This window comes from Colletotrichum higginsianum, chromosome 6 (genome assembly GCF_001672515.1).
Source record: "Colletotrichum higginsianum IMI 349063 chromosome 6, whole genome shotgun sequence".
NCBI lineage: Eukaryota > Fungi > Ascomycota > Sordariomycetes > Glomerellales > Glomerellaceae > Colletotrichum > Colletotrichum higginsianum.
This window is the reverse complement of record NC_030959.1, coordinates 2,018,494-2,042,923: the sequence shown is the minus strand read 5'-3', so window position 1 is coordinate 2,042,923 and position 24,430 is coordinate 2,018,494. Positions and strand designations below refer to the sequence as shown.

Sequence of the window (24,430 nt, the reverse complement as noted above, 5' to 3'; positions counted from 1 at the left end):
GTCCATAGTCAGCAAGCAGCTGCACACCGATGTCCATGTCTTGTATCCCAACTTTTGTTTCGACTTCAAGACATTCTTCCAGCCGCCCAATTCAAAGACCCGAGACCGACATTTTACTGGTCCCAGACTTTCGTGTTGGTGGTGTCCTCGTGTGAAATATATCCATCGCGTGCCGGCCTTGATTGTACCCTCGTTGTCTCACAACCTCATTTGCAATTTGTTTTATCCAGCAAAGTCATTGCACCGCTTCTGCGATGGGCGACTTACACCCTCAAGACGAGGTCCTGCGCCGTTCCCTCGAGGACCCCGAGGGGTTCTGGGCCCACCAGGCCGAGCATCTGCACTGGCACAAGAAACCCTCGTCCGCATTGAAAGTCTCCAAAAAGACGCTCAAGGGCGGCATCACACACGACACATGGGAATGGTTCCCGGACGGCGAGATCTCGACCTGCTTCAACTGCGTCGACCGCCACGTCCACGACGGCAAAGGCGATGCCCCGGCGATCTTCTACGACAGCCCCGTTACCAACACAAAACAGACAATTACGTACAAACAGCTACTTGACGAGGTTGAGGTGCTTGCCGGAGCGCTGCGGGAGGAAGGCGTAAAGAAAGGCGACGTCGTTTTGGTTTACAGTAAGTCTCATCCTCGTCAGAACAATACGAGATAAGCTTCGAGACAGGCTCACACACGACCCAGTGCCAATGATCCCCGCGGCGTTAATTGGAATCCTCGCCGCCGGCCGTCTGGGCGCCATCCACGCCGTGGTCTTTGGTGGTTTCGCCCCCAACGCCCTCGCCCAGCGCATAGAAGCCTCCCAGCCCGTGGCCATCCTGACAGCCTCGTGCGGCATCGACGGCAACAAGCCGCCCATGAGCTACAAGCCCCTCGTCGAGGAGGCCTGCCGCATCTCCACGCACAAGCCCGACAAGGTCATCGTCTGGCAGCGCGAGCAGGTGCGCTGGCACCCCATCCGGAGGAACGACGGCGAGCGGAACTGGCAGAGCATCGTTAATAGCTGCCGCGCGAGGGGCGTCAGGGCTGACTGCGTGCCGGTCAAGTCGACAGATCCGATCTACATCATCCACACCTCGGGGACGACAGGGTCGCCCAAGGGGGTGTTGAGGGATGCTGCCGGGCACGCCGTGGGCTTGCACCTTTCCATTAGTTATCTCTTCAACATTCACGGCCCTGGGTGTGTGTCCTTCACAGCGTCCGATATTGGCTGGGTATGTTGCTGCAAAAGTCGTTTATGCATATGGGCTATCTCTGACAGTGGCACAGGTTGTCGGTCACAGCTATATCGCATATGCCCCCTTGTTAACGGGCGCCGCCACCGTTCTCTACGAAGGCAAACCGGTGGGGACCCCGGACGCCTCGGCTTTTTGGCGCGTTGTGGAGGAGTACAAGGTCAACACCATGTTCACGGCCCCCACGGCCCTGAGAGCCATCAAGCGCGACGATCCCGAGAATAAGTTCTTCAGGCAGGCCGGAGAAAGGGGTGGCCTCAGAACGCTCAATGCGCTTTTCCTCGCCGGCGAGCGTTCCGAGCCGGCCATCATCACCATGTATCAGGAGCTTCTCGAAAACTACTGCGCCACCGACGCCCACGTCGTGGACAACTGGTGGTCGACGGAGGCGGGCTCACCCATCACCGGGAGGGCTCTGGTACCGCACGCCGGCAAAGACCGGGGGACGGATGTTCGGGACCACCCTCCCCCCAAGATCAAGCCGGGCAGTGCCGGCAAAGGCATGCCCGGGTTCGACGTACGGATCGTGGACGACGACGGCAACGAGGTTTCCAGGGGCACAATGGGCAACATCGTACTGGGACTACCCCTCGCTCCTACGGCGTTCAGGACGCTGTGGCGGGACGAAGAGCGGTTTTATAAAGGATACCTGAAGCGTTTTGACGGAAAGTGGCTTGACACTGGGGACGCGGGCTATATCGACGCCGAGGGCTACGTCAATGTCATGTCCCGCAACGACGACGTCCTGAACGTCAGCGCCCATCGGCTCTCGAGCGGTGAGTCAACCGTCCTTTCCCTTGAAGCCCTCAGCTTGAAGTACTCCCGATGCTAAAACCCCGCAGGTGGCCTCGAACAGGCCATAACCTCGCATCCCCTCGTCGCCGAGGCCTGCGTGGTGGGCATCCCCGACGCGCTCAAGGGCCAGGTGCCATTCGCCTTCATCACGCTGTCGACGCCTGAGCACCCGGCCTCGGCAGTGCCCGACACGAAGATCGCCGACGAGGTCAACGCGCTCGTGCGATCGCAGGTCGGCGCCATTGCGACGCTGGGCGGGCTCGTCCAGGGGAAGGGGATGATCCCCAAGACGCGGAGCGGCAAGACGCTGCGGCGCGTCCTGAGAGAGCTGCTGGAGAACGCGGTGCACGGCGACTTCGACAAGGAGGTGCAGGTGCCTAGCACAGTCGAGGACGCCGGGGCGGTGGAGGTCGCAAAGGCCAAGGTGAAGGAGTATTGGGAGGTTAGGGGGAACGAGCATAAGAGTACGGAGGCTAGGGCGAAGCTGTAAATGGGCTCAAAGCCCGTACATAAATGCATAGCGACGGTAGCAACCGGCAGAGACATTGATATTGTGCCTTGGCACGCTTACTACGTTCTCTCCCATGCTTTTGAGTCAATGTTTGAAATAGTACTGTCTTGGGACAGTTGTAGTTCCGTTACCGTCATTGGTTCAACGAATTAGGAGAATATCGTTTGCATTGGTCTGTTTTGGTATTGGATCTGTTCCATTAATTTACAGCCGAGCTGGATAGCTGGGTGGAGGAAGCAACGACACAACGACGATGAAGGGAGGCTCAGAAGAACATGGTGATCAAAAAAGCATTTCAAGAGGACGACAGTATTGGGTTTGGCTATATGGAGACGAAGCAATTGCAACAGGGAAACAATGGTTTCCATCCACGATGAAGCTCTGCTAATCCACAGGAAGCATGCCTTGCGACCATGCCTCTTGGGTAGGCAACTTGGACCCTATCCTTTTTGCACGCCATCGACAGTTCGATGGCTTCTTAGAGTATGAACTGCCTCCATCACATGAAGGGTGGCCATCACCACAGAAGTAGTGCCTTGAGATCAATGGTAATGAAACACCAGACACACCCATCTCAAAAGGATTCCATTCTTGAAAGCGTGTAGCACAACCCGCAAAAGGCGCTTGCCCAGCGACGCCAGTAGGAAATGTAACTCCCCTACCTCAAGCAGGCTCATCAGAACCATTTTCACGGCGTGATTAAAACCGCAATCCATACTTTCTACTGCATATTGTTACATGAAATCGTCGGGTCTTCTTCACATCACTCGACCATCCAGCTACAAGTTTGTATTTCATGGACGGGATGGTAACAAGGGTCTGGAAGCAAGAGTACAGAAAATCGCAGATGGCCAGAAGACCATCCGTTCCCCCAGTCCGTCTTCTTTGGCATAGGGACCAGTCCATTCCGTCAGGGTCCTTTGCAAAAATTTCTTATTCGGGGGACACAAATAGGCCCTCGTGTATTCCAAGGTATCCTGTCAGCGCCAGGGGCAGCCGCCTATCCAAGGAGACCATCTTCAACATCTTTTCGGTTATGATGCAAGAGCCTGATCGAACGAGGTCTCCAAATGGTGCATCCCAGATACGAGAGATATCCGCCAGCAAGATTCATTGTGCGACACAAAACCGTCACCGCACGCAACACGCGCCCGCAGGGCCTCGTGACAATTCGACAGGTTCCGTACTGTATTACCTTCCTCTCGTTCACGATCCATTGGGCCGCGCCTCCCGCCCCTCGGTCCCTCGTCGTTGTGGCCCTGTGCGAGGACTTTCGGTATGGGTCCTAATAACGCGTGCCAGTCTGTAGCCGTGACAGAAAGGACGAGGGCTGGGGATACCAAACACCCGCAACACCCGCAACACCCGTACCGAGTCGCGTCGTCGTACCATGTTTGCCAATGAGCCGTCCGGCGTGTAGCCCTCTTGTCCAAGGCCGAGGCGTGGAGTGGGAGGCAAGGTGACTTGCTACTCTTTGGTGGTCGTCGGGCAAGGAGGTGAGTGGGATTATCGCCACAGAGATTCTGCGCCAGATGTGTCACAAGGCAAATCGACGACGGAGGCTGGTCTGTTCGTCGCGGGACGAGAATTTACGGGTATGTTGTAATTCAAGAACGCGACCCAAAACACGAATGACTCCCAACCAATGCGTCGTATGCTGAACCGCCATATGCCCGTACTCCGTGCCTGGTTGTCGTTGCGCCCCCCAGTCCCATTCCCGACACTTTCCATCAAAAAAAGAGCCTCTCATAGAGGCGGTCTCTAGAGAGTCGTCGTACATTTTAAACATCCTGGACAGGAGGCTGCTTAACTTGCCAACTCCGTGGAAGGCGCCTTGATGGACCGGCTCCCATACATGCCATAGATGCTCCTTTGGCCTTCCCGGGCAATTTTGAGGGGTGAAAACCGCGCTTCTGGCAGCCTGATCCCCGCCTTCAGGCTCTCCATAATCCTAGACGGGACGTTAGCGAGAGCGCTTTCGAGAAAAGGAAACGGAGGGAACTGACCACTCAACGCCGACATATTTCACGGCACACCCGCCGATCTTGCGGACTTCCTTTTCCAGCTTACCGCCCGCGAGCCCTCCGCCAGCCCCGGACCCTATGCCTGCCGGTCTCCCGACAATGACGTGCGTGACCTGCCTCCGGCCGAGGTGGATGGACACCCGCGCGCCGTTCTCGACCAGCACGCGCTTCAATCTGTGATCGGAGATGGTGGGGTGTGTACTCCCGTTGACGTAGACCGTGACGCCGTCGAACAAACCCCGGCCGACGGCCTTCTTCGCCGCTTTCTCCTCGTCCTCCCTCCGGCGAGCCTCGAGTATCTCCTCGTCACTCATTTTGGGGTTTCCACCTGTAGCAGATGTATTGGATGCCAGTGACCCCGCCTCGGAGATGGAGGAGCCGCTCTTCATCAGCCCCGGTCGAGCGAGCATATCGGCGACGCTCATCTTCGCCCTCGCCTTCACGTCCTTGGGAACGACCATCTTCAGTCTCTCGTCAAAGTCCTCGCTGCCAGCGCCATAGGTGTCGCTCATGCGAATGCCACCCGAGTTCCCGCTGGCGAACTGCTCCGAGAGCTTACGGGCCCGGCTGGTCCGCCATCCCGTCGTCGCGCCCGGGGTGTTTTCTGGACGCTGGTGGCCGGTGGCGTTGGAGTTGTAGGGATCGAAGTTGTTACTGAAGCGGGGCTTCGCCGCAGGCGGGACGCGGGACTTCTCCGGCAGCGGCATGTCTGTTAGGCTCTGGACCGTAACCCCCGTGACTGGGTTTTTCTTCTTCTTCTTCTTCTGCCTCTTGCTGGGATGTGTCGAGCAACTTGTGCAGAAATGGTGCTACGATGCAGGTTCATGTGCTCGAAGTGCTGATCAAACCTATGTGGTGGGTGTAAAAACGGCAGGCCATTTCTGAATGGGAAGTTTTTTTTATTATAGGATTCTTTTTTTTCCACCTTTGATGTCTCTACGGGAAAACAAAGGGGTGAACGTTTGCCTGTCACTAGCGAAACGCGAACCACGCGGCGTCGCAAACTAGAGAAGTCGAGCGCATCATCCTCATCACCCAGGCACGTACCTATCGCGCAGTCACATGACTCTGTGAATGACTAAGAAACACCCGGCTCCCACCTTGCATCCAAACACATTCTCTCACCGAGCTGTCTGTGAACTCTTTGCTTCGCTGCTTCATGAGCAGCTACCACATACTACGCGTCTCCGTCTCACCTCGCGAAGGTAAAGCATGGAGGGCAGCGTACCCGACGAAATCTTCTTGAGTAAGTTGAAGTTTATCCGACTGTGGAAGATGGCCAGTCTGAGTCGCTGTGTGACGTCTCACAGTAGAGCAGCAGCAGCAGCAGCAGCAGCAGCAGCAACAACAACAACTTCGGTCCGCAACCGGATGCCGTCATTCCCAAAAAAATGCATGTGCACGTCAAAGTCACCTGGAACCTTCTTGTCGCGAGATCAAACGCTTCGACCTCAGGGGACCTTTCAACTCACCTCCAACCTCTCAATCTCCTGCAGGTCCCGACATCAGGCCCAAACACCGGACCGGTCACACCCTCTACCTATCCACCGTACAGGTACGCCGTACACCACACACGAGCCCACGGAATGGGAACCTGAACTGTCAATGTGAACCGGGGCTTTGAAGATGGACAGACCTTGGGGTAATCGAAAGAAAGGGTCCAACCACCCTTTCCTGCCTCTGCTTTGGCAGTCCGCGGGTCTGGCAGGTCTCAGCAAATGCGGGTGCGAATCTCAGGCCCTTCGTCCTGTTACGGCCATCATCCTCACTTACTGCTTCGTATCGTCGTATGCCGCTCCTTTTTACGCCCCTCCCCCCACCCCTCCGTCCGACTCAACAGAAGGTTTTCCCCTCCGCCCACCACCAGACAACCCCAATCGATCGTTTCCGCGTCCGGACTTGTGGTGCACACACCAACCAAGGAAACATACTTTTTGCTCTCTTGATCGTCTCTTCGGCACTCGGGTCCTTTGGCGCATCAACGTCACCCAATCGGCGCCCGACATCGTCCGCGGTGGCATCTCCCACAGACGCTGCCAGTCATGCACAACACGACCCCCCCATCGGCCGAAGCTTACTTACACCATGGAGGGTGAGGGAGAAGGTTCGTACAGCGCCGGCGTGCCAGAGAGGTAACGGAAAGTTGAAGAAAAGCTTGGTATCCGAGCTCCCTCCCCCAAGGAAAGGAGCACCTAGCTTCGGAAGACGAATTGACTTGCATCGCCAAACCTGCCGCGCGGCGGGAGGCTGGAAACACCAAACGAATGGATCACATTGCCCGCCCCGGTCCTGGTCTGGCACACTGGGCGGACTCGGGGACTCCCATGTCTGCCATCTTCGCCCCTTCCCAGACCACTGCACTTGTTTGGCCCTGCATGTCCGCCCGCTGCTTCCAGGAAATGCAGGCTTCCTTGTTCATGAAACTTTCCCTTCGCCGTTCTGGGGAGGGAGTTATTTAATTTCCCCGATCCTCCCCAGGTCAACCCTGGAAAACGCAACCAGCAGGCGGTGCTCCGTCACATGTATAACACATTCCATCCATCCTTATCATGCCGTACCAGGAGTTCATGCACGATGCCCGCTGCACCGCTGCCCTCCGCGCTACCTACCAAACCTACTTTCCGAGCCTCTTCCATTCCCGCCGCAATTTCGCGGCTAGCTTCCATAGAACAGGGCTGGAGGTGAAGGAGGGACCCCGGGGAAGAAGGGGGGGCATCGATGTGATGTACATCGTACTTCTGCCCTGCCGCCCATACATCAAACCACCGACATGCCAGTTACTGAAAACTCTGAGAAATGACAAGACGACAAATCGTCCCGGAAAAAGAAAGCCGACATCGGCAAGAGACCGAGGCTTGCATGTTCTGCGCGCTGCGCGCGCCGCATTCTTCAACGCTTTGCTGCACAAGTCACTAAACTCCCGCTATGCAATCCTGCCTTGGACAACCATGATGGAGAAGGAATCCAACTCGCAATTTCGTCAGTCCGACCGGAATAAAGGCAAGGCAAGGTAAGACAAGACAGGGTTCCGGGGGCAGCCGTTTCCAAGCAAGGCAAGACACTCCGAAGAGGTCCTCGGAAACTTAACCTCACGCCGGCGAGGCCCCAAACTCCCAGTTCCTTCCCCTCACTCATGTGATATTGTAATCAGGGACACGAGCATGAGTGCAGGGGCCACGGAGGAGGGAGGGGCGGCCGGTTTCAAGCTTCCAAGTTCTATCCCGACTCGACGATTCATCCAGTGTTGAGCTTGATATGACAGAAAAGGTAAAGGAAGGAATCTCGGCTCCAGCGAGCGAGGTTCCATGTCACTTGCACTCGACCCCGACCCTGACAGACTATGGATACCTGTACAGTTACCAAGATACGTAGCCAAGGCGATCCCTCTTGAGTGCGGACAGAGTAACATTTCGCCCGCCTGCTGCCCAGGTGCGCAAGAGCCATCTTTCGACACTTGCTCCGTCTCCTCTAGGGTCCCCGTGGCTTCGTGAGGCCTGACTTGCCCGATGGGCGAGGTTTCAGGGCTCCTCTGCGATCCGTCGCCGCCGCCACCCCATGTTGGAGCAGCATGCATACCCGAACGCGCGCATGTATGTACATCGTAGGCGATCGACCCTCACCCCCTCCTCTCCCGCGTGGACGGACAGAGCGAAAGAGCTGCCTGGCTTGACCGGCCTGGGCCAGCCAAGCTGGTACTGGTTTGTTTACGTCTGGCATCCACTTCGCGCAGCGGCCGACCAGGTCGTGATAAGAGGACGCGACGAGCGGGGATTCTCAGGTTGCGTGGGACATGTCAAGGAGGGCTGGCCAGAACCGACCACTCCAACCCCTCGAACATCGCATCGCCAATATTGTTGTCATACTTATCATCATTCCACCATCCTGGCTCACGCCGGTCGTGTCCCAGACAGAAAGGTTGTGTGTCTCGCCTCGGGAGCTAAAATTCGGGATCGGTTCGAGAGGAGGAAAACCGACAGACCAAGTGAGTGAGAGATGGATGTACCCTCACCCCCCCCCCCCCTCTCATCATCCTCCTTTGGGGAAAACAGGACAGAAAGGCCGCATCGTCGGACTGAATACGTACCCCGGCGCAAAGACTGTGCACGGCACCGCTAGGAGCGTGGGCGGCTACCAGAAGTCATACTGCAGCCGAGGTTTACTGATGACGCTGCTCGCTCTCTCTCTCTCTTCCCCCCCTTCCCTCCCTGCCTGATTCCTCAGCGGTGGAAGCAGAGAGTACGCGAGGAGAGAGAAGAGAATAAAGCCTCGACCTCGTGCGCTACAAATGGGGGGGCAGCAGTCCAACAACGGACGACGACATATGAACAAGTTTCGCAGCGTCTCTAGGTGCCGTACCCAAAGGCACCGAAGCTGCTGCTACTGTTGGTGGTGCATCGACTTGCCTTGCATGATACTCGTGCCAGTACGGAAATACATACACTAGCATTAAAGGGCACATATGCGAAGCATACTTGCATCCGGTACGCGGTGATTGGGCCTGTACGCCAACGCCGGCGGACGTCGGTTCCTACAGAAAGACCTCAATCTCGCCGTCCCCTTTCGGTCGACGATACATGGGTGACAGACGTTCCCGCCATCGAGGTCTTTGGCTTAGCAAATGCAATGATGTACGGATAGTGGCTTGCGGCTTCTGCTGCTGCTGCGGCGGCGGCGGCGGCGGCAAAGTCCACCTCCCCGTCGTAGCGGTGGCGGAGCTGGGAGGGGTATCTCGCGATTTCGCGATTTCGCCGCCGCTCTAGCCCTCTCCAGGAGAACTCTCTGCCCGGGCTCATCAAACCCGCAACGAAAACACAGGTCTCGTCGTACTGCGGCATCTTTCTGCACGTACGGGTGTCTCTTGGATCTCGAATTTATCCCTCCCTGCTCCCCCCGCCCATACCCATCCACGTCCACAACAAGCTAGCGCTTGCCAATCTGACATGTTACCACCCGAGACGCGGCGGCGGCGACAGCGCGCATCTGCCCACGGACACTTCACGGGCGCATGGGGGGGAGGGGTGGGTTGAGTGAGCGAGTGTGAGAATGCCACCAACCAACCTCCAGCACATTGACCGACGACAGCGGCGTCCTCGTCCGCCCCCCCCCAGTCTCCAGGCAGGCAGTGTGGATGGATGGAAGAGAGGGAGAGCGAGAGAAGGAAGGGGCAATAAAAATGGGACTGGGTTTGCGAATGCAACGCAGGCTCAACAAGCGAGGCGTCCGTCCCGCCCATCACCCGCCCGCTGCTGCTGCGCGTGCAGCAAAGGACTTCAGTGCAGGCTGCCAGAGAGGGTCAACCTCGTCTTTACGCCGGGGAAGAGGTCCGGCGGGAGCAGAGCGGCGATGGCAAACTTGGCGGCCAGCTGGGGTGTGAAGGTGAATGTGAATGAGGGGGAGGGGGACCATCTGCCTGGACGACCTGTTCTGGTTCAACGACAACTCAGCATTCTTGCGACAAGCAAAGCCGGCAGCAGCGGCTTGCCTGGTCGAAGTACGCCAAAGATAAAAGGGAGGGGCTTGGTTGGAATAAGATTCGAAATAGAGAGGGAAAAAAGAGGAGGGGGAGCTGATGTGTATGCGTGCCGCGGGAGTTGCTCCCGCCAACGACACCACGACAACCCTTTGCTCTTCACATCATTGTAGATACCTACCCTGTGTGATTCAAGATAACATAAGGACGGTGCTCCCCCCCTCCCCCCCCCCTCCCCCTTCCAATCTTTTATTAATATTGTTATGATTTTTTTGCTACCTCTGTGACTTGACCTTGTGCGACGGTGGTACACGCACCTGACGCACGCTATCTGCTTCATGCGGCTGTAGAAATGGATTCCTCAAGGGGGGCGGCAATGCGAGCTGCGAAGCAAACGAGACGGGCCCAGCAAGCCAGCAAGCAAGCAAGCAAGCAAACAAGCGAGGTCAGGTCAGTTAGTTAGAAAGAGAGAGAGAGAGAGAGAGAGAGAGAGAGAGTGTGTGTGTGTGTGTTAGTGAGAGAGTGAAAGCGAGGCCAATTGAGACCAAGCCAAGCAAGCAAGCAAACCAATACACACATATACAGATACACGCACGCACGCACGCAGACATATGCTCATCCCAGGCGCAGCGCAGCTCTCCGCACAATAACGCAACAATGCAGCCTAAAGACAGGGCAATCAGGCTAGGGTCAGGGCTCCCGCGTGAGAGTACCAGCTAGCTACTGCCGCTGCCGCTGGTGCTGATGTAAGGAGGGGGGGGGGAGCACTAATGTAGGACATGTAGATTCTCATCAGATCTCTTCCAGCACACACATGCGAGGCTACGGGACGCACGCAGCTATCCCGACACATGCACAAGACGGATACGCGGGCGGGAGAATGGGGAGGGAGGGGTTGGGCCATGATCCCAGATTAGGTTGGTTGGCGGCCAAGCGGTATCGTGAGAGCGGCAGCGGTAGCAACACGGAGTCGTACTAGCTAGAACACAACCGTGCTGACCCTCTGTCGTTGGATCGTGGGGCTGCCTACCTCTCTCTATTCGTACCCATTTTACCTCCCTGCCTACCGGTCCGTGTCTTGCGGTGCACAAGCAGAGTCAGGACAAGACCAGGACATGTGTGGACACTGCTGCGGCTGAAATGCGGGCTCGATGTCATCACGATACGATGACGATGGCCAGACGAACCCCCCCTCCCCTCTTGTCCTAGCAAAGCCCAAGGCTTTGCCAGAGCCTCATCTGGAAAGTGGGCGGCCACCAACCACCACGCGTGTCATCAAAGACATCTAACGGGCGGTCGTCAAGTCAAGATAGGTAACCGGGGGGGGGCACCAACAGCGAATTGTTCCCTCGATGCAGCGACGTCTTTCGTCAAAATGTCTCACCTCAATCTCCACTGGATTGAAATTATAGGGAATCAATGACAAGGGAAAGGGGACGGCGGCTTGCCGAAACAAATGAACTGAAGTGACTGATGATCCGATGGCTTTGTGCAACGCAACAAGGGGGGCGAAGAGTTGACACGAGACAAGACGAAGAGGAGCAATTGCTCGAGGGGACTCGAAGGAACTGTGACGGAGAGAAAGAGGGGGTGAGAGAGCCGGTGTGTGAGGAAGAAGGATTGAAAAAGCCGTGGCTGGAACAGACCGATCACCGCCGCGGCCTCCGCTGTCATCCGCTCGCCCCATGTCTTGCGGCGTTGGCAGTTCTCCAATCCTACGCCCCCCCCCCCCCCCCCCCCGTTTGGCTCATCGAAGTTGGAGAGCAGACCGACCGGGCCAAAGAAGAAGTTCAAATCTCGGCATGGGCGTGCGGTTGCGCGATTTCCCAGGATGGGGTTTGCTCTTGTGTGTGTGTGTGTGTGTGTGTGTGTGTGTGTGTAAAAGAAGGCTTGAACTGGACAAGGGCAAACTGAAAGATGGACTGATGGAGATACAGGATACCCGGCGGGGGTAGAAAAAGGTAAGACAAGAGTGAGGGGAGGGTTGGCTCATCGCGGTGCTCAAGACCCCCCCCCCCCCCCCCCCCCCCCCCCCCCCCTCCTCCCTCTCACTTTCCTCCTCCGCCATCGTATCGTGTGCTATTCGCCTCCACGTGAAAACTGCAGGCAAAGACTCTCTGAACGTTCAGCAAGAGCGGCTGGCTAGAGGAGAGTGGGCAAGGTAGCCCTGCCAGCGCATCGCGGTTCCCAAGTGGGGGGTCAGCAAGCCATCTCTTTCAGGCATAGAGCTAGTGGCTCGTCTACGTATGGCGAAGAAGCAAGCGATGATGGATGGATGTGTGTGGCCCCTCCGGAGACTCAGGCCTGGGCCACTATCCCCCCCCCGCTGGCTGCTGAGTGTGTCGTTATTACCACGTCCAGATCCCGGTAGAACGCAAGAGCCAGCGTGTGGGTGAGGCCGGGGAGAGAAGAGGAGAGGGTGTCGCTGTAAACAGACCACAGGAGTAGCGGTGAAGAGAGTGCTAAACCCAATCAGTGAAGCCGATATCACCTCTGCCAACCTCGCCCGAGGCGCCTCAACGCCACGTTGTCGAGAGACGACATCATCGCTCGTGTCTTCGCCAAACCAGTGCCATACACCTGTATCTGATGCAAACCCCAACTTGTCTCGGCCATCTCCAAAGCTTTGCTCCTTGTGTCGAAGAAATATGTACGAATACCAATCACGGAAGGTAAAACTGGCACTTGTAGCGTCTAAGACAGCTAGCACACTGGTTCTGGTACACGTTGCCGCTTATTGCACTAGACAAGTCGGCGTGTACAGTTGAGGCTCGTTCTAGAAAGGCCACCATCAACCTCGCAACAAGAGCTGCTGCTGCTGCTGCTGCTGCCGCCGCCGCCGGTGCACTGCGTCCCGGTCGAGGCTTCTGTCGGGAGATTACCCCAGTCTCGTGTGAGTCGTTTGTCTCGACCCTTGAGTGGCTGACAAGACCTGACCGCTAGCAGCCATCTATCCATGTCATGTCGCGCAGACCTGTAGGCAGGTAGGGTAGGTACGAATAGTTGCAGTTCCTAGCCCCCCCGGCCACGTTCCCATTGGGCGGCTAGAGCCAGCGTCGTCGACGACGTCGACGTGGAATTACCCATTGGGACGGGACGGTCGCTCATTGTCAGACTTCATCACCCTACGCCACGCTCATTTGACCTACTACTGTGTATACAAGGGTACTCAGTAGCCCACGGCTGCGGGAGGAACTCCTCGTGCTTCTCATGTACAGCGGAAAACGGTCCGCTCATGCATGTCCATTGGCAAATGACAGCGGTAAGGGACGGCCTGTGAACTACGGCTTTGCATGAGGTCGTCTTCTCTCTTCAAGGAACTTCCTGCCGGCAGGGAAACGTAGTTCTCCGCGAAGGGAAACTGGACATCAACCAAAAGGGCCAATTCGGTAAAGCTGGTAGGTGAGCCAAGCTGTTGTTGTGGGCACAGGCATCGGATGAGTTGCTAGTGACAGATCCGTACGGACCTAGGCTCCAGCCGGCAGCTGAGCCGGGCAAAAGGTTCCCAGAACATTGTCGAACAGGACACACGGAGCGACTTCAGCAAAACCGGCTGGACATGTTGTGAGTGAATCTCACTGGCAGACACGTCGACAAATTTGGGTGAAGAGTCCCGAGACGTAGCAGACAGCTTTGCTGCGTGGCTGTAGGCGTGATGGTTGGAAGATTCAATTGTGTTGTTTTATGGTGTGGTAGCCGACGACGTGGTTTGCTCTGATTCGCCTGATTGCAGGAACTGTGCCATCATCCCCGGTCAGTCATCGAAGATGGCGCGAGCCTGATGAGCTAAAGCGCCAAGTATGCTGCAAGCTCCTGCCCGGGGGGGAGGGTTGGCAAACCCGGCTACATAGCTTTTGTCGACTCTTCCTAACTTGTATGCATGCCGGACCCTGAGCGCATTACTTCTGTTCCTGGCACGACACCTTTTCGCTGCCGTTTCAATACTTGATCAAAACTACTTTCAGGGCCTCGGGAAGAAGACAGAAAGACAACGTGTGTGTGTGTGTGTGCTACTGGCACAGTACATGGGAACGAAGTTATTTCTCGCCGGCGATGGAAGGACAGGGAGCCAGAGAGCGCAGCAAAGGTCGACGAGTGGAAGGTTGAGCATGCAGTACGTACCCAGTACCCCCTGCAGTGGAATAATTGACGGGTGGGCTAAGGTGGCTAGCGAAGGATGCAGTCTTTCCGCCAATACTGACTGACATTGGGGAGGTATTCTAGGTTCTAAAGTGGCAAGTGGCTCGTACACAGTAAATCATAACAGCCGGTGGAGAAGCGATGTGGATATTCCGATTATCCTTTCTTTTTCTTTTCGATTTGTGAAAGCCAGTTGCCGCCGACGAAGTGTTTTTATCGTTGATGTAGACGTAATTACCTTTACTCGGCTTCCGGTATAGATCACTCCTTTAGCAGGGGACGGGCGAGCGGGTTCGACCCGTTGTCAAAGGTCCTTGAGTTGTCGTTCGGAGTTGACGGGGTGGGAAAAAAAAAACCCCCCGTCAGCAAGAACCTTTACATGGCGATCTTAAGAGTTCCCGTTGTGTTTGCCTGGGTTGTCTACCCACGTACCTTCGTTACAGTTGGTATGTAGGTACGGATACTCCTAGAGGCATCTTCCCAAGTGCGTTCCATACTACCAAGGTCGCTCTGCAGCTGGAACCGATGTATCCTGGGTACGAGCTAAAAACAGTTGCTGATGGGGAGGGAGGGGGGGGAGGGGGGAAGGCGGGCACTGAAACGCACCCCTCCCTCCTTGATGACGAGCCGGGACCACTCATTGGCCATGTTTTAGAGCTGCTTAGCCGCCTTGCAGCTGGGTCATGCAAGTGCCCAAGCCAGCATCAGCATCACACCCTAACCCCTGTTGAATCTACCACCTTTGGCAGCCCAAGATTTTAAGATGTCTGCAGGGTCTGGACGACGACGACGACGACGACGACGACGTGGGAACCGGGGCTGCCTGCTGCTGGATGCCATGCCATCTTTGCGGATACTGTGCCGCCGTACATAAGGTTGCTGGTGGTATCCGCCCCGGCTGCGCTGCTGCATCTACGAAATGGCATAGGTATGGTTGACAGCGCCGGGTTATTCCCCATTGCAGCTTGCCTGTAGAAGCGTGTCTTCTCAATGCCAAACCAACAACAGAGTCGGACACCAGGCTGTACAACCATCGAACTCGAAGTCTCGGACGGACTTCGTCATCAGGACGTAATGAACAACATCGCAGAAACGTTCGACCTCTCCCAGGTGATACCGTAATTCTATCTGGGGTGTCGCTTCCCCGAGCGGTCTGAAGAATTGGGTGACGGATGGCTACTGCGTATGCCATCTCGAAATTCAGCCGATACTGACAACATCGGGTCGCAGCTTATTTCGGTGCTTTGGGTTCGATCGAAGTGAGAAGCTGAAGCTTATGTTTGAACCTTCTCGAAAATGCTCCCCTACGAAGACCGCTACCGCTGCCCCATCTTGTCACTAGGCGCTCTCCCGATCTGCTGTGTGCCTACAGCATCTCTGGATCCTGCCGGCTTCAAGTTTGTCGGATATATCCATCAACACCTGTAACGGTTTCCAATCGTGCAATTGGATGTAGTTACGTGTGATAGAGACCGTAAGAGCAATCATCCGTAACGGCAAAAGACCAGTTGACTGTCCTTTGCGTCGGAAGCGAGGGGGTGGATGAAGTTGGGCGTACGGCCCTGGACGTTCATTCTCGACGCATTGACTCGACAAAGACAATCGACATTTGCTTGTTTAGCGAATCTTTGTTTGATAGCCATCCAATCCATTTTTAATTTATTTTTTAGATTTTGGTTTCGAAAAACGGGTGGGGGGATAGGCATGCGGTAGCTCGTTGGATGATGGAGCGCCTGTGCGAGTCTGTATGAATGAATGGATGTCACCATACCACCGCGGCAAGCACGCGGCGACTGCCGCGGCGGCTGCCGTCGGGCGTCCCTTTTAGTGAGCTGTCCAACCAGCCAAGACAGACAAAGCCGGGAGGGGAAGGAAACAAAGGGCCCTAGGTCGAGTCTCAAACGGCCATGGCCCATTGGCAACGTCTGGACATGTGCCTGTGAGACACAAACGGGCCAACGGGCCCAGTTGTGCTGTTCTGACGGAGACGACTTGGTGAAATGGCGCTGTTCGCTGATCCTTTTGGGTGACACCTTGGGCATACCAAGGCCGCTGCCACCGCCGGCACTTCCAACCAGTCTGGATCGGCCAAGAAATCGGGTGGCCACGCTGTCAAGCCTCCAAGTTTGGGAAGATGGTGCACCAGATCTCTCAATGGCTGGGTTTCTCAGCCGACACTGGCGACATTTTCGGCCCTCTGACCATCAGTCTCATTCACTTCGGCGCTCTGACAGACAAACCATCAACTGCGCCGCATCGCACTGGACTTGTGTCGTTTCGCCATGTTTAGTCGGGTCAGCTCGGAGAAGCGCGCTGCCAGACCCTCCATCTGCTACATCGGATTGCCGAATGGCAACTGCGCCTCTTCAGTTTTGATCTTGATAGAAATTCCAATAGAGTATCCGTGCTATGTCCATCAGATGCCGCCACTGATAATGACCATTGCTAGATAGGTTAGGTGGCTTGCCCGTGTCGACGAGATTCTCCACCGGGCGTGACTGGAGAAACGAAACTTACCGAGGATTGGTCGCCTGCCTTGCATTTCTTTCAGGGCAGTCACGGTACAGACAGGGACGTACCCTCACAGCTGATTTCGTCGTCTCCATATTCCGAACCGCTGATACTTCTTGAGATCGCGCACAGTAAGCGGCTGTCCCGACTCAAAAAGGCATCAGGATCTCCACTGTTGAACTCGGAAACCGTCTTCGTCAAGCGAAAACCCAACCACCATCGAGTCTTATCTATACTTGTGTTGGATCGTCGATGGCGAAAACTTATCCATCTACAGCCTCCTTTGGTTCATGGACGAAAACCTTCGTCGGTCGCATCGGCCAAGTGTCGGCTCATGCTGTTCAACTGCCTTCGAGGCTTGAGATGCTCTTCAAGGAGATCAATCGTGGCGGAGAAAAATGCTTATTCACCACTGCTGCAGAGACCGAGATGGTAGCATCCAAGCAAGGTGTATGTATGTACGAGCCGCAGCGTACAGGACGGAATCTTGCATTGGGACGCACATGCCCCTACACAAGCTTCTGCACTGCACCGGGTCAGAAGCAACAACACACACACACACACACACACATCCACCGCTACTCGCAATGCGACCAGCCCCGCATCGGCCTATTCAATAACCGCGTGCCTGAGTGCCTGCGTGTGTCGGTCTTCGCATGTCTCTCGGCTGGAACAAGGCGGTCTTCCTCAGCCGTGCCATGGGCGGCTGGGACTTGAGGGGCCGACTTGTCGAGCAACTGAGACTCTTCCCGTCGAACTCATGGTCGCGCGGGTGTGATGCATCGACGGCGCACGGCAATGTACCGGATCTGGCTTCTCTCCAAAACTGACAGGTAAGGCTAGATATTACCTGATAACCCTCCAAGTGCAGGATGGGCATGAAGCATGTCCAGTCCACATCACATGGACGCAGGTGCATGCTTCATTGGGACGCATGGATAGACCTCCGACTTGTCGTCAACACCCATCTCCAGATCTATTGCTCTCTCGCCCACGTTGGTGGGATTCCAGCCATGGCAACGCGGCGGACCTCTGGGGGGTCTTTGACGGAAACCAAGAGAAATGTGGAACCAGACAACTTGTGTCCTCGCCGGGCTCCGCCGTGGCTTTCATGAGAGGTCCATGAACAGCAGGTATAAAGACGGGCTAGGATATGTCGTCAGTAACATTAAGCCCAAGTAGCACAAACCTTGAACCCGGGAAACCTGGTATCGTGGTGGTATCGGAACCAGCCCAGATAGACCGCGAACGTACATACGTCCATACATCCATATATACATGGCCGGCGGGTAGATGATGTTCCTGCATTTTATGGGTCGTTCTCCTACTTCCACTGCATGAAGCTAGAGAGGAAGTTTGTGCGCCACGGGGGTATAGGCATCGTGTTGCACCACACCAGCTCGTCTTTGTGTGCGGTATCAAGCCATCAAAGTCGTACCGGCACGCAGTGTTCAGTTGTGTTGCGTCTATGATGGCCATCGAGTTCGCCAAGCAGGACATATGAGTCTGCTTACTGCCGAAAGTTGAAGGAAAGAGTCGAAAGAGGTGAGTAGTTTGCAAGGACGCACAGAGGCCGTTACCGGGTTGAAAGCTTTGTATTCGTACCCAACCCACGCCCTCTGCAGGAATCTTGCATTGCAGAAAGCTGGGTCCTCGGAGCATTTTTTTTCTCCCCTTCGATCGCGAAGGCTTACTATGTTGATCATTGCAACTACAGTAGATCACCGAAGTGCCAAATCGCTGGCCAATTGATATTGACTGCTCGCAGTGAACCATGTTGATTCCTTCGCAGCACCTTGTAGCGCCGAATTCGAATTCCGCGCCACCATAGCCACGGATGGACACATCTGATTTTGTTTTTTTTTGATTGTCTTATTTCTGTAATTGCCAAGTCGACTTTTGAGCAGCAGCAGCAGCAGCCACTTCGAGCGCCGTGTCGACCCGCGCATTGGTGCAGTCTCTTGATACGTGGCACCTAGCACCACAGGATCAACGTGATGAATCAACCGGTCGGCGTTCGATCACGAGCAACAGACCAACGCCCATGAATCCAACCTGGCACTGTGCAACGGTTTTTGCATTCGCATCGAATGGATTCAATCTCGGGCCGCCTGTCCTGTTTCCTTTCAAAACAGTCTCGTCAGAGGCATATCGCAAAGAAGGGAAATGTATGATTGCAGCTTGTCCCGGTATCTCAACCTCTCTCAGTATTACTACATTACATGGCGATGCCGTGTACATATAAATGGCGGGGTAATGAGATAAATTGGGGTGGCGTAATGGTGAAAAGTGAGATGCATCTGGTAGGGCCTATTACAGTGAGTCGGAGGCCCACCATCATCGGTTTGACCGACCAGTAGACGTGCATGCTCGTAGATGCGGCCGTGCTGTCCGTAAGAGCGCCTCTCCGCGCTTCGAACAGCAGCGGCCAGAAGTGGCCGGGAAGACTAAGCTGTCGATGCGATCATGGCGATTTGGTCAAAGAAAGCGACCCGAGAAGAAAATATTGATGATGGTACGAGGTCGCGACGGGAGTGGTTGCAGTCTGGACCAGGTACTAGAAATAATAGCCTCGGATGGGGGTGAAGTGACGGTGTTTCTTTTCTCGTCTCTTGCTTGGCAGCCGTTGGTCGTTCGTTACCTGTCGTCGTCGCCGCCGTTCGCCCGGTGGAGAAACGATTGTGGACTTGTGGTGCGGTCTTTTCTGGGCCTGGACGAGAATGAGTGTCTGTTTCACTGGCTGATGGCTTCGGCGGTAAACCCGGCGTCCATAACCAGCAGTCTCGCCCTCTCTCTCTCTCTCTCTCGTCATGGGTACCATGGGCTAAACGCCTGGACTAGAAGAGGATCCGTGGAAGCTAGCTGGGGGCAGAGCAGGGTACAGATGAAAGAGGTGGCAGGTAGACGAGTGGGTGGTGTGGCCCGTGATGTCGATGTTTGTTCAAGGGAGGTTGGGCGAACCATGCCGGCTGCGGGGTGGTGCAATCACACAAGTGTTTCCATAAAGGCACCGGGCCTACAGCGGGCCACGGGTCGCCCGCAAGACCGGGTTGAAGGTGAATCGGATTGGCGAGATCCTTGGATGGGGACATTCAAGTCGACGCCGATACTGTACTTCGTAACCAGGCCGAAGCTCCAGGATAAGGTCTAGAAGCCGAGGAATCAAGTCGATCACCAATTGTCCCCTCTGCGCTCACGTCGATGACGAAACGCCAGCAATCACACAGGCATAGAACGAAAGCATTTTGACGTTGGCGCGGCTGAATGCGCACACTGGTCTGGAACAGCTCTCGCCAGCAGCCACTGGTACCTCGAGATGAGAGACTGGGCATGCTATCCGGAACAGTGCTGTGAGACGGTGAGACCAGACGCGACAAAGGGCAGTCATAAGTAGCCCCCACCACACTCAGGGGATAATATATCAGCAGTCTGGGCTCGTGCAACGGCAAGTCAAACTCGTCGTGTAGGGTACGGGAAGCTCGGGAAACATCGAAAGATTGCCAGTCAACACGTCTTGCGGTTTATCTTTATTCAACTTGGGCCCTGTAACCAAGCAAGCGTATCGGTGGTGTTCCCGGCGGGGGAAACACACGTGCATCGTCGTCGCTGTGGCTATCGCTGCCGTTCCACACGAAGTCTGCTGCGTACGGATACCGTGACCCTTCGGAAGATGGAGGGATGGAGTGGTGGCCATTTCGGGTGGGCAAAGCGCCAAAGGATGGATCTGCTTGAAATGGCGCGCAACGAGTTGTTGAGAAGTCGGCGGTGTGAGACAATGACACAACATGAAAAAAAGAAACGTGATTGAAAGCCGATTAGCCAGTAATCTTTCTCTCGTTCTTTGGGGCTCGTTTTGATTCTCTGGCCGAGACCATGATGGGGTTCCCCAGCAAGTCGAGTGAAGGAGGATGGAAGCTAGTGCAAGGTACGAAAACACTTCGCAAATATTGTAAGGTATCCATCATAGCGTCGTCGTGTGTACACGCACCCGGAGTGCGGTGATTATGGAGTCGGAGCGGCGTCCCTAACGGCATCATCTTCGCTGGTTTTTGCTCGTGAGTCGTCGATATGTCCAGCTGTTCGTCTTTACCCAATGGCGAGCTCTTGGAGGGTTGTCTGACATTCTTTCCCAGGTTGAACGAGTCCGACGGCTGCTCATATCACGAAGGGAAACTTAAGTGAAATTAGGGAACTGCAGGCAAGTCTGGGCTCGTAAGGGTTCCTGAAGTATTCTATGTCCGTACAGTTACACTGACACAGAGACTCAACAGCATCCAAGGGGGAGGGAGGGGTTCAATTCTCGATTGTCGACAGTATCTACCTACCTAGGCGCGCTAGGCAGGGACGGGGACGGAAGGTGCCTGCTGGTAGGTCATGCCGGAAGAAGCTCCTTCTCTTGCCGTCGGCTGAGTTTTCTTCTTTTCTTTCTTTCTCTTTACTTTTTCTCTCTTCTTTGGCGGCAGTAACAGCTTCTTGTTGAGTTGGATTGAGAAGATGCACCTGCCTGCCCGCTGCCAGCCACCACCTAACCGCGACGGGACCCTGCCCGTGTTGCTCTTTCGCTCTCTTGTCTTGGGTCCACTTACATGATCCACACAGGCAAGGCATCTACTCACTTGGGGAAGCACACAGGGTGCGGCGGGGCTAGGGCGGATAAGGCAGGCAATCATGGACTTATGGAACCCGACTTGACAGGGAATAGTCAAACATGGAGGCATCGCAAAGGCGACGTGGTGCACATGGTCTGGTTTTGTCACTCACCGTTCACTGGCCAGTCGAGGAGAAGAAGAAGAAGACGAGGAGGAGGAAGGAGAAGAGGAAGAAGAAGAAGAAGAAGAAGAAGAAGAAGAAGAAGAAGGAAGAAAACCAACAAAGTAGTCAGATAGTGTTTTGGTACTAAGGCAAGTATTTATGGGAAGATGCTCTATCTTGGGTTCCAAGGGAGACAGGCAACACGACAAGACGAGGATGCCACAGGGTCAGCCAAAGTAGCGTTGCAAGATCTGCCATTTGACATGCGCGCGCATGGCTCTGCCGCACAGTGCAGCAAACGTCTGTGCCCTCGAGCGTCAAGGTTGGGAGCCCCAGCCAGCGCCGACGGATGCTAGTGCGTAGTGCAAGATCATACCTAGATCCATTCTGCCGTGTCTCGATGTGCTGTGGTAAGATGACCTTGGTCCCCCGGGGGAGGGGGCTGAGGCAGTAAGCTAATTGCGGCATAGTCAGCTATCCAAGCCGGTCCAGAGTCGTTGCTAGGTTCGGCAATCGTCAACACAGACGAGCCTTGCCTTCCTGCCTTCCTTCCCTCCTGCTTGGCTCCGTGGACTAAATCGACGGCGTTGTGCGTAGTGGACAGAAGAAGCGTCGAGAAGGCGACGAAGCGCCAACAACTCTCTTGTTCCCCCACCACCATCTTCCGCCTTTGTCTTCTTTTTTTATCCCGTCACCTAGTTTCTTAACTCGCAACGGTGTTTGCAGGGTCGAGTTGAAGAGCTGCGACAGTCAGTGCAGCTGTTGCTGTGCGGACAGAAGCCGCGCCGTCGGAAGCACGTCCAAATCTCAGCTTGCGTCGGCGGCCAAAGGAATGATAACATGCTCTTTCGTGGTACCGCGCGCATGGAAGGGGCCCTTCCACTCGACGCAGTGGACACCCGAACCCTACCTCCTCCGACCAGATGACATGTCGTTGCATTTGCGACGGATCTCAAGCTTGCGGTGGATGTGTATGAGGGGGGAAGGGGGATGGCGTTTGAACATGCCGTGCATTGTAGGCGGCGGAAACATCCAGCCTGCAACAAAAAACACAGCCCTCCAGGGTCCGACAGACTTTCAACGTCCGGTCCAGCAATAAAGGTCACAACAATGACACAGGCATTGAATCAAAAGAGACGAACGAGGCAACGCCAAGTCCGAGGCCCAAGGGCGGATGGACAAGATGGATCGAGGAGCACGGCCGCCCGGGACAGTGTGTCAACCAGCAAAAACGCGTCCGCCTTGTCGTATGGCGTCAACCGCTGTTGCCGCTGCGGCCACCGTCTCTGCCTGCTGAACCGCTTGGGACGCTTTCAACTACTACTCGACCGGCCGGACCTGACTGCGGGCTCACAGGCTGTGTTGGTACCCAGGCCCGAGTGACGTGAGTTGAAGCCGGACAGGACCGTTATTGAGGGCATGGAAAGGCCATGTCCAAAGCGGCTTGCGGACTTCGACTTTCGCTGTGCGATGGCGATGCGACGGGCGCTGCGGAGCTACGGTGATGATGAGTGGTCACTGCGCTACTGATGACCTGGAACCGATAGCCGACGACCTATGTGTGAATGGAGGGGGGGCTGTGCCCGGGGCTTCGAGGACACACCCAGCCTCTGTGAGCCAAGAGAGCAACCGCACTCCAGAGCCGGCCGATGACTTCGGATTGGCCATTACTCCAAGACCACAAAGGGGGTTTCAACCTTTTTCGACGAGAGCTGACAGTTGCTTGAGCTGCCATGCTCTGTGCGCTCTGTGCAGAGGACCAGAGGTACACGAGACGCCACTTTTCACATGGAGAGAAGAAAGACGAGGGAGAATGGACGACGTAACACGAGCGAGACTGGAGAGAGTCGAGAGGCAGAAAGCGACGGGATCGGAATCCACCGCCGCCGCATCTTCACCAACAAGGGCCACTTGATCCTTCGGAGTCGACTGGAGTTGGCGGACACACATTGGAAGGCTCAAGACCGGACCCACCGCAACTCACCTCTCTGCTCTCCTACCTATTCGTAAGCAGTGTGCACTACGAAAAATTCGTACACAGTACTCCCTCCGATGCCCAGGTCCAGGTCGAGGCCCGGTCCATGTTCCCATGTCCCGTCGGGGTCCTGGATCGCCATGTCTGATTTGTGTGTTTGTGCGAAAAGGTTACCCACTGTCCACACGGTGACCCTCGCACCCAGTTCGCCGGGGGGTCGAGTTGTCATGGTCTCATTGATCCGTAGGGTGGGAGCGGGACTCTAGGGTCGGTCGAGGTCGGTTGGTCCAGTCCCGTCCACGTCCACGTCCACAATCCATAACCCACGTCCATTTCAGTCGCAGTTGCGGTCGGGTGAGGTAAAGATTCTCAAAGGTATCGGTACCTCGTCTCGGAAGGGTACTTGAGATTGGTACGGATATTGGATTTGATACAGTTCAGGCCAGACTCTCTCGATTCTCTGACAGCCCGTAACTCTGCCAGGTCACGCTGCGCTAAGTCGTTCATACCTGGTATTGTCTCTTTTGACACGGTTCTTCGTCCTTGAATTTATCCGTCCCCCCCTTCCTCCCGACTGGTTGGTCTTCCACGTCGCCCGTACGCTCGAATGTGTGAGAGAGAGACTGTGCTTGTAGCGTGTTGTGTGTGTGTGTGTGTGTGTGTGTGTACTAAGTATGTGTATTCGTACGGACAGCCCAGCGTTATCGAGGTGTCCCCTCTGAAAGGCCGACAGACCGACCGCGACCGACCGCGACTGACTGGGTGGGGGGGGGAGCCTTGACCTCAGGCCATTGGCCACCCTAGCCGGTGCCAACAGACCCCTCTCCTCTACTGTTACGCTGCTCCAAACACGCCCAGGCCCTTCGCACCATTGCTCTCGTTGCACGCCCCCCTTTCCGGACCTTTCCCTCTGGACCACCACCCACCGAACCGCGACAGTTGGCCTAGCTCCTTGACCGTACCACCCTTCAAGCTAGCTGAGAAATCCCCAGCCCGACACT

The 24,430-nt window shown here is 55.8% G+C and overlaps 5 protein-coding genes across 5 annotated transcripts; 3 read left to right on the top strand and 2 right to left on the bottom strand.

Moving 5' to 3' along the window:
* Nucleotides 1–254: 254 nt before the first annotated feature.
* On the top strand, nucleotides 255–2,536 carry CH63R_09016 (AMP-binding enzyme; the record flags this gene model as incomplete). Its single annotated transcript, XM_018303990.1, has 4 exons — nucleotides 255–636; nucleotides 701–1,230; nucleotides 1,286–2,027; nucleotides 2,094–2,536. 4 exons carry the CDS (start codon nucleotides 255–257, stop codon nucleotides 2,534–2,536), a joined length of 2,097 nt encoding a protein of 698 aa, XP_018156013.1.
* Nucleotides 2,537–4,363: 1,827 nt separating this feature from the next.
* Nucleotides 4,364–5,288, bottom strand: CH63R_09015 (BRCA1 C Terminus domain-containing protein; the record flags this gene model as incomplete). The annotated part of the gene is made up of 2 exons (XM_018303989.1): nucleotides 4,364–4,508; nucleotides 4,564–5,288. 2 exons carry the CDS (start codon nucleotides 5,286–5,288, stop codon nucleotides 4,364–4,366), a joined length of 870 nt encoding a protein of 289 aa, XP_018156012.1.
* A 684-nt stretch (nucleotides 5,289–5,972) lies between these two features.
* On the top strand, nucleotides 5,973–7,040 carry CH63R_09014 (uncharacterized protein; the record flags this gene model as incomplete). The annotated part of the gene is made up of 3 exons (XM_018303988.1): nucleotides 5,973–6,136; nucleotides 6,216–6,685; nucleotides 6,736–7,040. 3 exons carry the CDS (start codon nucleotides 5,973–5,975, stop codon nucleotides 7,038–7,040), a joined length of 939 nt encoding a protein of 312 aa, XP_018156011.1.
* A 2,082-nt stretch (nucleotides 7,041–9,122) lies between these two features.
* CH63R_09013 (uncharacterized protein) lies at nucleotides 9,123–9,416 on the bottom strand (the record flags this gene model as incomplete). Its single annotated transcript, XM_018303987.1, has 1 exon — nucleotides 9,123–9,416. One exon carries the CDS (start codon nucleotides 9,414–9,416, stop codon nucleotides 9,123–9,125), a length of 294 nt encoding a protein of 97 aa, XP_018156010.1.
* Nucleotides 9,417–21,410: 11,994 nt separating this feature from the next.
* CH63R_09012 (uncharacterized protein) lies at nucleotides 21,411–21,602 on the top strand (the record flags this gene model as incomplete). The annotated part of the gene is made up of 1 exon (XM_018303986.1): nucleotides 21,411–21,602. The coding sequence occupies one exon, from the start codon at nucleotides 21,411–21,413 to the stop codon at nucleotides 21,600–21,602; it is 192 nt and encodes a 63-aa protein (XP_018156009.1).
* Between the last annotated feature and the right edge of the window lie 2,828 nt (nucleotides 21,603–24,430).